This window comes from Varanus komodoensis, unplaced genomic scaffold, assembly GCF_004798865.1.
Source record: "Varanus komodoensis strain SLA01 unplaced genomic scaffold, ASM479886v1 scaffold16, whole genome shotgun sequence".
In the NCBI taxonomy this organism is placed as follows: domain Eukaryota; kingdom Metazoa; phylum Chordata; class Lepidosauria; order Squamata; family Varanidae; genus Varanus; species Varanus komodoensis.
The window spans coordinates 22,778,448-22,791,617 of NW_025335468.1; the positions used below are offsets into that span (position 1 = coordinate 22,778,448).

Below are 13,170 nucleotides of genomic sequence, written 5' to 3' on the forward strand. Positions count from 1 at the left end.
ATTCACCCCCTTTTGTCTTTGTTGTGCTGCATCCTGGAACTGAACAGGATTTACAAGATACACAACCCTGTGAAGGTACAAAATATTTTGTAAAAATATAAGGTGTAAAAATTAAGTAAACAAAAACAAGTTGGCATTGCTCGATTGCATGACATATTCAACCTTCAGAATCAAGACTTGGCAGAGGCAAATTTTGCAGCAATCACAATCACAAAGCTCTATCAGCTTTGCACACCTGGAATTCTTCCTGACAAAATGACTCCAGGTCTGTCACATGGGATGGGGACCATTAGTCAACACTAACTTTTAAGTCTTGCCACAGAATCTCAATTGGTTTTAGGTCTGGTCTATGACTAGGAAATCCTAAGGCAGTGATGGCGAATCTTGTAGAGAATGAGTGCCCAAACTGCAACCCAAACCCAATGCTGCAATAAAACCTGAATACTGAGGTTTTACGTAGTTTAGAAAAAACAACTCCTACATTAATTTATTTTGTCTTAAAAGAAAACACAATAACAGAGCTTTCAATGATACAAACAGCTTTTTATTGAAAGGTAAAAGTATGCATTTGGTGTGCTTTTGCACAATTCATGTGATCTTTGCTGTTGTATGCTTGCTGATAATTTATCAAACCTTGGCTCAAATATGCCAGGGGGACAGCACAACATTTAAAGAATCTCAGTCTCTTAATTAGAACATCTCTTTGCTAAATCTTAGACATTAAATTTCAATTTTTCATAAGAAAACTCAAAGCTAAAATCTTGTGTTAATAAAAACAAATGTATTAAAACTCACAGGATATATTTATATATCCTTGGCAGCACACTTACTGGCCATGTGAAAGCTTGGATGAGTCGCGGGTAGCGAGTCGTGGCTCATGACGTCATTGCCCGGTGCTGCTGCTCCTTTCCAAGTGTGCACATAACCTCTGTGTGTGCTGTTATCTGATGCTGGGGTGACTTGACTCGCATGCCGACAGAGAGGGCTCTGTGTGCCTGCTGCGGCACGCATGCCATAGATTCGCCACCACTGTCCTAAGACATTCAGGTTCTTGCTCTGAAACCATTCCACTCATTATTCCAGCTGTGTGGTTAGGGTCGTTGTCCTGCTGGAAGGTGAGCTTTTGTTCCAATCCTAGGCCATTTGGAAACTGAAACGGTTTTCTCAAGAATCACCCTGTGTTTGGCTCCATCCATCATGTTCTCAATCCTGACCAGTTTCCTAGTCCCTGCCAAGAAAAAGAATCCCCACAACATAATGCAGCCACAACCACGCTTCACCATGGAAATGATATTTTCAAGGCAAAGCTCCTAGGATACTCATAGTTATTTACATTTATTCATTTAGCACTTTTATATACCATCTTGTAGCACATGGCTCTCTAGATGGTTTAATAAAAATTAACAACATAAAACTTAATACATAAACAATTAAAACCACAGTATCAATAAATAATAAAAGTAAGGTAACATCACCCTCATAGCAGGAACACCAAATAATAGTTTAACAACCAATTGGAAAAACCTTAAAACATCATAATTACAAACACTAAACTTTACTTTTAACTACCAATTAAAATCAAATTCCAACTAAAATAATCAACAATTAAAATGCTCCTTGAATAAAAATGACTTGGTCTGGTGTTGGAATGTTTATATAAGCATGGTGCTTGACGATATCTCTGAGAAGTCGATTCAATAGATGGGGCGCCACAACTGAGTAGGCCCTGCCCCAGGTTGCCATCCTCCTAGCTTCCTTTAGAGATGGCTCCCAGAGAAGGACCTCTGATGACAGTCTTAGGGTCTGGGTAGCTTATATGAATGAAAACAGTCTTTCAGATATTCAGATCCTAAAACATTTAGGACTTAATATGTTAAAACATGCACCTTGAATTGAGTCCAGACTTCAATGGGCAACCAGTGTAATCAATATTTCAATGGGCAACCAGTGTAATTAATACAGGACTGGTTTTATGTGCTTGGTATTATCTATCCCCATCAGCAGCCTAGCTGCTCTATTTTGTACCAACTTTAACTCCCAGACCATTTTCAAGGGCAGCCCCACATAGAATGCATTACAGTAGTCCAATTGAGAGGTTACCAGGGCATGGATTACTGTTGCTAGGTCCTGCCTGTCGAGTTGGGAATATTTTTAAATAACTTAACCCTGCCTGGTGCTTCTACACATTGTATCAGAATAGTTTTGATAGCTCTTTGGTTTTTGTTATGCTGCTTGTTTACATATACTCCCCAACAAACTCCTGGGCTTTCAGGAAGCAGTGTATTTAATCTGAGACCATGATGTCCAGCAATTGGCCACTGATGGACTCCACTGAATTACTTACAAGAACAATATATGACTTCTGGAAGCAGTGGGTTGTTCCAGAGCTTACTGAGGTATGTCATATCAAGCAGGGTATTTATATAACTTACAACTTATTTTTGTTTACTTAACATTTATATCACAGGAAGAATATTTTGCACTTTCACAGAGCTGAGTATCTTGCATGCACCAAGTGGTAACAATGCCAATTAAATCCATTTTAATTCCAGATTGTAATGGAAAAGAAAAACAAAAACAAGAAAAAATGGAAAAGTCAAAGAGTGGGGGATGAATTGATTGTTGGGCTTTTTTAATGAAGGATGGACACACTGAATCTCTGTTGCTGTTCAAGGCATGGAAGCCTTAACTCAGCATGTTGAATTATTACTACCACTATGCATTATTATTTAGAATGTGCATGTGTGTACATATTTGCATATGTGGCAGAGGAAGAAAAGCACAGTGTTTTTATGGATTGTGTATTTTAGGAATTAGTGAATACCACTATATTGTCCGTTATACACAATTAAGAGAACTAAATTTACTTCTGTCCATTAATTTGCATGAGCGAAGAATATCATCCTGCGACAATGCTGAATATTTCCAATTGCATCCTTAAGTTCAAAGGAATATGCTACTATGTGATCTACTCTTCCTGGGCATTCTAGTTTTACTAGAAATCCAATGCACCACTACACCACAAAGACCTGTGATTCTCTTTTTTAATGTAAGCATTACTTCATCATCCTTTACATTGTAACATGGACAAAAAAAGTAATTCACAACTTGATAGCTCCTCTTAGTTTTGCTGAACGTGCCCTTGGATTGCTTGCAGTATCCTGAGCCTGTGGTTTAAGGGGTTTCTTCTGTATAGGTGCCCATCTGGAGTTACCATTTTCACTGGACAATTCATCTTCCTCCTCTTCTCCTAAAGAATTCTTTCTCATTTGCCTGACTTTCTCTCTTATACTGAGGTTGTACTTTAGTGACATGTCTATTCCATGAAGAAAACGCTTGATGATCCGATCTTCTAATGAATGGAAAGAAAGTGCAACAAGTCGACCCCCAGGTTTTAGAAACTTCTCAGCTGTCTTTAATCCGGCGTAGAGTTCATGCAGCTCATTGTTGACAAAGATACGCAAGGCTTGGAAAGTTTTGGTTGCAACATGTGTTGGTCTGTTAAGCAAGTCTTTTCGAGAATACAAAGCTGAATCAGGGAAAGCCCCTGTTAGAGAGAGAGAGAATAAGAATATTATTTTTTTGGCCCTTCACTAACACCTTTGTATTACTATTAATTACTAATACCTTTGTATTACTATTATTCCTGTAGTAAATGTCAGGTGCTGATATTTAATGATAGTTGTCAACATTTTAGAAAACTCATCATCAGAAAGTGGTGAGAAGCGTTTCTGAAGCTCCTGATTAATCAAGTGCCTTTGGCAAAATACAAGATTTCATCCTCTTTTCTGACCAATGTTGGTCTTTGTCTGGGTCAAGCTCAAGGATGAGAAGAAATGTGAAGAACTGTTTTCAGACTTGTCTTTGCATATATCATTAGCAGAGATGATAGTGAGCTTATGTATCCAGCTAAATCAATTCCAATTATAATCAGGACTATTAAGTGTACACACACTTGGGTTAGAAGGACCTGATTAATTCCGGCTCCTTGTTGAAAGGCAGGAATAATCAGATCATTTACCTGCTCCCTCTGCTTGTTCTGGCATTCTCGGGAAACACCATGAAATAGGAATTACAATCACTCTAACCACTGCAGATTTCCAGGAGAGGAGGCAGTATTTACTGATGTGCCCCCAAACTTGAAAACCTAAGTCTGCTCACATTGCTCTACATGAATTTTATTTTATTGTCATCCCATCATCCTGCAGCTTAAAATGGAAGGTTGGCACAATTGGTTACAACCTGCTGCTTGTAATGGCATCCCAGTAAATAATGGAAATCAAGCATGAAACTTGGTCATTTATGAAGGGCATACAAGTTGGCCTAAGTTTCATTCAAACAATGCAATGCAAAATGTTAAGAATTACTAGTAAATCACTATAGGTAAAGGTAAAGGTTTCCCCTTGACATTAAGTCCAATCATGCCTGGCTCTAGGGGGCGGTGCTCATCTCCATTTTCTAGCCAAGGGAGCCAGTGTTTGTCCGCAGACAGTCTCCGTGGTCATGTGGCTGGCATGACTAAACACCGAAGTGCACGGAACGCTGTTACCTACCCACCAAAGTGGTACCTTTTTATCTACTTGCATTTGCATGCTTTCGAACTGCAAGGTTGGCAGGAGCTGGGATGGAGCAACGGGAACTCACTCCGTTGTGCAGATTTGAACCAGCAACCTTTTGCTCAACCAGCACAGCAGCACAGCGGTTTAAACCACTGCGCCACCTGTAGTCCCCTAAATCACTATATTCACCTGTAAAACCTGTGCAGTTACTGCATCTGGTAACTCCTACATAGAAAAGACAGCCTTAGCCACTCCCTATGTCCCTAGTTTCAGGATTTTATAATGCCAGCTGTACCAGTTGTGTGGTCTACTAGACTGTAGGACAGGGGTCCTCAACCAGTGGGAGTTCTCACAAATGGCTGCCACAAGTCACTAAAGATAATTTTCAGGAAAGGCAAATTGATGAGGATAAAAGAAAAGTAACTTGTCCAAAAACCTAAAAATAAGCAAAGGAGGACTCTGAGCTCCCAAACACAGAATTTTCCTTTTGCACTATCAGCTTTCTGCTCCAGCACCCTTTCATAAAAAGGCAAATTGAGTAAGCTCAGGGACAAGTAAATTGGCCAAGAAAATGAGTACAGGTCATGGTGGGGGAATTGAGCTGTAAATGTAAATCATGTATTTGCTCCAACAATGCATAGCAATACGCATTTCTGAGCATGTAAACTGGTTGTGTAGAGAGACACAGGAAAAGACCCACTCACTTCACACATCCACCCCCACAGAGAAAAACCTCTTCCCCACAAAAATGCGCACACACAAGCCAAGCAAAACACATTCTACCCACAGACACCATGCAAGGGGCCCCAGCTCTAGGCTGTCAGTGAATCAGTTTCTGAAATCTTTACAGTTTACAAAATCCCAAAGCATTGTTAAGACTACTTGCTAAAAAGGTTTTTTCTGGCCACCGCATATGTAAATGGTACATAACACTTATGGCCTAAATCAAAACTGTCATGAGCAGCTATGTGTGAGACTGGGCCTCAGCCTAGGACATGGCCAACATTTCCAGTTCTCAAAGTGCCAAACATCTTTTGAAGGTGATCTCCCTACATACAAGTTGATTACTGGGACTCTCAAGGTTAACACCTTTTAGTGTTTTTTTTTTTTTTTTTTTTTTTTTTTTGCTGCCACGTATGTAAGGTCAACCCAAGCAAGATCTGAATGCAAAGCTCCCGAAGCAGTGGGTTCTTCTAAGTGCAGTGTGTCCAGTCTAGAAGTTCTTGAGAGGGCAAGTGAACACTCATAGTCAGATGGCATAATTAAAATGGTGATCTCTGAAATGAATGTTTAAGAGTGTTTGTCCTCATTTTATTTCTAAGTGTTCATCAACTGACATTGAATGATGACAGCCAGATCTACTCACAGTATTTAAGTTAATGTATGTTCATTAATTCAAACATCATGTTAGAATTATATTTCTATCTGAATATGGATATTAATTGCTACACAGACAAAACCACAATCTATTGATAAATAGAATATATACAGATGTTCAGTTAGCTTAGAAAATGATTCTTTGGCTACTGCCACACTTCCATTTAGCCTTCTTTAAACTATCACGTCCTTCCCATCACAAGCCCATTATAAATATCAGGCACTGGCATTGTGTCTCCACTGACAAGTGTGATAACCTTTTCAAAACCGTCTCACCATCCTCCTGCAAGTGCCATGCATCATATTTATTAAAAACTCAAGCTCATGGAGAATGCACCCATCTAAACTATACTACTGCAATACTGTGCTAGCATCTTAAGGTGAAGATGCCACTTTTAAATAGAAGAGGTGGCATTAAAAGCACCTGTGCTCTTCAATGATATCTGCAATATTCCAGGGTTAATTCAAAACACTACTGCAGGAGTCTGGGAACATCTGCTAAAATAACTTCCACGTGGTTGCCACTTTGTTTTAAGGTTGTAATATTCGAATTCAGTTTGGCCACTGCATATGTTAAGCATCAACAGCAGTGCTGCATTACCTGGGGCCATATGATCAAGCTGGGGAAAGAGACTCAACAATTATCTCAGCTGCAAGAAGCTCCAACCATGCAGAAGCAGTTTCTCCTGATAGCCATGACAATGAAGTAATTTTTGAATGGGTTAAACAACGTAGAAATGATGCCTCCTGATCCATGCATATGGTGAACATATGTATTCACCAAAGGCAATGGCTGCTGTCCACCACAACACACAAGCCACATTTACACAATCACATGGGTTGGCTTCTTCTTCTTTGGCATAGCAGTCTGTCCAAGACAGCACAGCATTCAGAAATCAAGGAACTGATGGATCTTCAGTCATTCTTCCACTCTAGGCCTTCTTCCTTGTCCCTTGGATTCCACAAAAAACTAATCATGAACGCACATGTTGTCATTTACCACTTGTCTACAAATGAAAGAATCAGCCAGGAACTTTTGGCTAACACATTGTTTATTATGTTGAATGCATTTGTGGCATTCAGTCTTTCATTTCATATTGCTGGAAGGAAGGAACAGACAAAAAGAAACTTCAGCAAACTGAATACAAAAGACCGTAGCCGAAATGAAGCAAAGGGATCTTAAACACACAGCAAGTTGCCTTCTCCTTCCGTATAATGTATCTAAAAATATTTTTTCATTTGAAAGTGAAGTCCCTTAACTTAATGCTGACTGAAGCTTATACCAAGGGGAAAAAGTGATTCTTCCATATATAATTTAAAGATCACTGTGGTAAGCAAAGTAAACAGTTTTCACAAATGAGCAAGTAACTATAAACAGCATCACTCTTAGGATATTTTCAGATGAACCAGCATGCTTAAAACCTGACTATACAAGAAAATCAGAAATATGATATGCACTTCTGTGTGTGTATGAAGCATGCCACACCATTCCTCTTCCCCTACTTGCATTTCGTTAAACTTTTAAAAGCCCCTAATCCTTAAGTTGTTGTTCGTGTCTAACAACAACAATCCTTAAGTTTCCTTTCAGGGAAAGTAGTGAAATCCCAAAATACAGTCTTTTGGTGTTCCTTTCAGTTTCTTTTCCAGCTTTATTGCATTATTATTGATATGGAAGACTAGATTGGTATGTTGTATTCTAAATGTGGCTATAGATATTTGATGAATAAAAATTGGACATATCCAGGAATTCCTCTAAATTCAGCATTAGGGATAGACATCCCTCCCGCAGGGAGGGGAGTAAAGAGACTACTGTATTCTGCATCTGCAGTACATTTAAGAAATCTTGTCGTGAGCTGTAGACAACAATAAGGGCTTGTGAAGTCTCCCAAAGTCCTAGGCTGGAGCTCAGCCAAGCCCTTATCTGAGAATGCTTTGACCACAGGGATGCACTCCTGTGAGAATAGCACTGTAAAAGGTTTAGATGAGGAGGATCCAAGAGGAATAATTGTGAGCACATGTACACAAGAATACATGTCTTCATGAGGCACTAGAACACAATGTGGCTGAAGCAGGGGCACTTCTGGAGTTCAGAAGCAATGTGAGGGATGTGATAAGAAATTTAGCATCCATTTCTACTTTGGCAAGTGGCTGGCATCATATTACAAAGAATCAAATTTGTTACCGCCTGACTGGTTTGACTGTTGATGGTTCCTTCACTAGGAATGCCACTCAAATAGTTGTTACATGCAATCAAAAGACCCTTAGGGAATGCACAAGGTAGAAGAACACTGATTGTCGATGTATGTAAAAGCAGGTTGCTTACCTGTAACTGATGTTCTTCGAGTGGCCATCTGTGCAGTCACACATATGGGTACTGCGCCTGCGCAGTGCCTATGGCCGGAAGATTGATAGCTAACGGTTTGGCGGGAAACTCCGCTCCCCTCCCCCCAGCAGTATATATGGAGCGGAGTGTCCGCCATTTTCCAGTCTTTGACAGACCGGACGTTCGCTCTCTAAAGAACAAATTGTAACTAAATAATGAAAATGTTGCCGGAATCGACGACAAGAGAGAAAATACTGATTAGGTACCGATGACAAGCATAACACGGTACCGAGACAGCACCACCCATTGACACCGAGCAGGGCCGGCGGGTGGGTTTTGTGACTGCACAGATGGCCACTCGAAGAACATCAGTTACAGGTAAGCAACCTGCTTTTCTTCGTCGTGGCCTCTGTGCATCACACATATGGGTAGATTAGCAAGCTTACCCTGACTGGAGGAGGGGAGATGTTATCAATGAAGAATAGGTGAAAGAACAGCTCTGCCAAAGGAACAATCCTGTCTAGCACAGACATCCAGCCGATAATGTTTTGCAAATGTAGATGGAGTGGCCCAGGTGGCCGCCCTACAGACATCGTCAATCAGAACTCCTGAGGCAAAGGCTGAAGAAGCAGCTACAGTTCTAGTAGAATGACCTCTTGGGGTTGTAGGTAAGTCTATCTTAGCCAACTGATAGGAGAGAGTAATGGTGTGGACTATCCACTTGGAGAGTCTCTGAGGGGTAACTGGAAAACCTTGATTTTGTTCAGAGTACTTAACGAAGAGCATGTTGGAATGTCGAACAGACTCAGTTCTTGATCTATAGAAGGCTAGGCAGCGCCGCACGTCGAGTGTAAGGATCTCTCAAACGGATTCGACGGAGATGGAAAAAAGGCAGGTAAAACAATATCTTGACCCATGTGGAAGGGGGTAGCCACTTTAGGAAGAAAGGATGGATCCATTCGCAAAACTACTTTCTCCCTATGGAAATTCAAATACGGAGGGTGTACCCTGAGGGCACAGAGCTCACTAACTCTCTGAGCTGACCTAACTGCTACAAGGAATGCTGTTTTCCAGGAAAGAAGACGAAAATTGATCGTTGCCAAGGGTTCGAAAGGAGCTCTTGTTAGCGCTTGTAATACCACTGAAAGGCTCCAAGTGGGCATAACCAGTCTGACTGTCGGATGAAGGTTATAGAGTCATTTAAGGAATCTCTTTATCAGTGGTTGAGAGAAAATGGAGGAATCTTGTACTGTACCACAATAATAGGAAACTGCTGCCATGTACACTTTAATGGAGGATGGCTTCAGTCCGGAATGGTGAAGTTCTAAGAAGAACTGGAGAATATGGTCTATGGATGCTGAATGTGGAAGAAACGAGTGAGACTCAGCAAAGGTAGAGAATCATCCCCACTTGGCCGTGTATGATTTTCGAGTTGATGGCCTTAGCGCAGAATCGAGAATGCGTTAAATGTCCGGGTGAGAAAATGTCGGACCTGACGGAACGTTCGTTGGATCTGAGGACGCAGAGAAGGCAGAAGGATTCGAAACATGGAGTAACATGTCAGATCCGGGGACAGGATCCGTATAAAGTGCAGACGACATCGGTACCGAGTCAGTATCGGCTGTTATCGAATTCGCCAGACCGTCAATTTCAGCGATGTTAAATCCGGGTGGCAATTGTACCCTCTCGCTGGTTATGAGATATAGAATGGATGGGAGTTGAAGATATTCTTCTTGAGAAATGTGAAGAAGAGTCAAAAACCAGGCTTGGTGCGGCCACCATGGAGTTATTAGCAGTCCTGTGGCCCGTCGTGGATTATCTTCGATATTACTCTCATAATAAGGGGAATCGGAGGGAAAGCGTAAAAGTTCATATTGTTCCAAGGGATCATAAAGGCAACCACTGACAACCCTTGTCCGATTCCTGCTCTCGAGCAAAACGTCTCGCATACCCTGTTCTGCCGGGTAGCAAACAGGTCTATGTCTGGGTGACCCCAGCGATGGAATAGCAGGTCGCATGTCTGGCGATCCAGTTCTCACTTGTGAGCTGTGGACATGTGTCTGCTTAAAAGATCGGCTTCCACATTGTCCATACCAGCTAGGTGTACTGCTATCGGAGTAATGTCTCTTGGGATGCACCACTCCCAGATCTGCATCGATAGCCGGGCTAACGTTGGTGACTTTGTCCCTCCTTGTTTGTTCAGATAAAAGACTGTAGTGATGTTGTCCGAGGTTATCTGAATGACTCAGTGCCAAAGAACGTCCTCGAATGAGCATAGGGCCTTGAATACTGCCAGGAGTTCCAGGAAATTGATATGTTTCCCAGATTCCTGTCGATTCTACACGCCTTGAGTGCATAGGTCAGAACACACTGCTCCCCATCCCAGTAGGGATGCATCAGTACCGAGAGTCACTGAAGGGCATCAGGGTCGGAATGGAACCCCAACGGTTAGGTTGGCTGGAACTGTCCACCATAGCAGAGAATGAAGAACAGAGGATGGGATTTGCAGTCAGAACATTTTGTTGAAGAAAAGCTGGAGAGGACGAAGTCGAAGTCTGGCATGTGGGACAATGGCGACTGACGTAGCCATATGTCCCAAGAGTCTCTGGATGGATTGGGCAGGAACTGTCTCGTAGCATTCGATGGATGTGCTGAGCAAGAGCTTGCTGTCTGTCCCATGGGAGGAAGGCTTTTGCCATTGTGGAATCTAGACGGGCTCCAATGAAAGTGATCATCTGTACAGGAACAAGAGAAGATTTCTCAGTGTTAATGCAAAGTCCAAGGTCTTGCAGCAGGGTACAGGTTGTATGTATCGAAGCAAGAAGTCCTTCTCTGGTTTGGGAGACTAGCAACCAATCATCAAGATAAGGGTAAATTTGAACACCTTGCAGTCGTAGAAAGGCACAGACAGGGGCTATGCACTTTGTAAAAACTCTTGGAGCGGTTGCCAGTCCGAAAGGTAACACTGTGAATTTGAAAACTTCAGATGCAACAGCAAAACGGAGGAAACGCCTATGACACGGATGGATTGAAATGTGGAAATAGGTGTCCCTTAAGAACCAGTCCTCTCTCCTCAGCAATGGTAAGATGTTTTGAAGGGTAGTCATCCTGAATTTTTTTATTGTGATGAACTTATTGACGTTTCGTAAGTCAAGTATCGGACAAAGACCACCATCCCGCTTTGGGACTGTAAAATATCTCGAATAGAATCGTGAAGTCCTTCCGTTCAAGTCAATTGACGAATAGCTCCTTTACGGAGAAGATGTTGAACTTCATCGAGCAATGCCGGCGAGCATGGGGTGAACCAGATCGGGCTCGATGGAGGAATGATGTTGAATTCTATCTGATATCCATGCTAAATGATGGACAACACCCACCAATCAGATGTGATGGACGCCCAAATGGGGAGTCAGCCTTTCAGCCGGTCCCCAAATGAGAGAGGGGTGGGTGGAGAAGGGAGGAGAAGAAAGGTTCGCCCGTCCCATCAACGTTGTCTCCTGTCGCCCTCGAAGCGACGATGGCCTTGTTGGTAACGTTGCGGTGGCTGTTGTCTGCGGCATTGTTGTTGTTGCTGGTGTAGAGGTTACTGCCTACAGCTGGTGGTACGACAGGTGGGTCCAAGACCACTTACATCAGGTTTGGGGCTGAAATTCCATCCGCCGAGCCGTCATCCTGGATTCGTGGATCTTTTTGAGCTTGTGGTCGGTTCTGGAATGGAAAAGCCCGGACCCGAAGGGCATCTCCTCTATGCACCTCTTCATCTCCTCCGGAAAGTTGCAATTGTCTAGCCAAGCATGCCTCCGGAGGGAGACGGCACCGACCAGGGCCCTGGAGTCTGTGTCTATGTGATGTCGGGCGGTGGACTGCTGTTGGACCGCGACCTGCATAGCCTCTTTCACGAAGACTTTAGCAAGGTCGCCTTGGTTATCCGGGAGAGCCGAGATGATATTGTTGAGGTGCTGCATTATAAAATACTGGTATCGCGCCAGTGTCGCCTCATAGTTAGATATTCTCAAGCCGAGTCCAGAGGCCACACAGACTCAGCGAGCTAGAGAGTCGATTTTTCTCCCTTCTTTATCTCGGGGCGCGGTGTGACCCCTTGATTCCCTGCCCTGGGAGGGCTCCACCACGACCGAGTTCGGTTTAGGATGACGGAGGAGGAATGGAATGTCCTCCTTCCAAACCCGGTACATGGCTTTGCACCTCCTTGAAGTTGGTTGAGGATGAGCGGGCAGGTCCCATGGCTGGATCATAGCTTGCCGCAAGGTGGTAATAAGCGGCAATACTATCGATGTCGACTGCTCTCCACAGACGACATCATAAAATTTGTTGGTACTGGGGCCAGGCCGTTGTATGCCATCAATTTCCAATGACTGGACCAGACACGACATTAACTCCGTGAAGGAGATGTGGGATTAGTTGAGGGACCCAGGGCCCTGCGAAGTCACCGCGACATCCAGAGGAGTCGACATCGGAGTCATCTGAATCAACCCCATAGTATGGGGGAGCATTAGAGGAAGACTCTGCCGGCAACAGGGACTGACTGCTCTCCCTGGTCGGTATCGCGGGGGTACATCTTGGGACCGAACATGTCAGACAGTCTCGAGGAGCTGGTGGAGAGGAGTATCCTCCAGGAGCCAGGTAACGCCCAACGGAATGGTAGTCCCCCCATCCATGGTAGAATGAAGACTGAGGATGGTACCAATTGGATCTTCTCTCAGACGAGCGGCTTCTCCGACTCCTAGGAGGAGACATCTCATCTCTGCGTCCAGTCTGGCTGGGGGCATAGGTGTGGGGGACCTAGCCCTGGGCAGGGAATCTCGAATCTCCCCATTGGAGATTGATTCCCTAAGTGGAGCTTGGAGAGGCTCCGATGTTGGCTCGTCCACCCGCCAAGGGGACCCCAGAGGG

The 13,170-nt window shown here is 43.3% G+C and overlaps 1 protein-coding gene across 2 annotated transcripts in view; it reads right to left on the bottom strand.

Annotated features, from left to right (window-relative positions):
* Positions 1-931: 931 nt before the first annotated feature.
* METTL15 (methyltransferase like 15) overlaps positions 932-13,170 on the bottom strand; it is a 105,568-nt gene continuing 93,329 nt past the window's right edge. For both annotated transcript variants that reach the window (XM_044425837.1, XM_044425836.1), the window contains exon 6: positions 932-3,547. In XM_044425837.1, the coding sequence (XP_044281772.1) occupies positions 3,102-3,547 (446 nt within the window). In that variant the 3' untranslated portion in view covers positions 932-3,101. The remainder of the gene's footprint in view (positions 3,548-13,170) is intronic.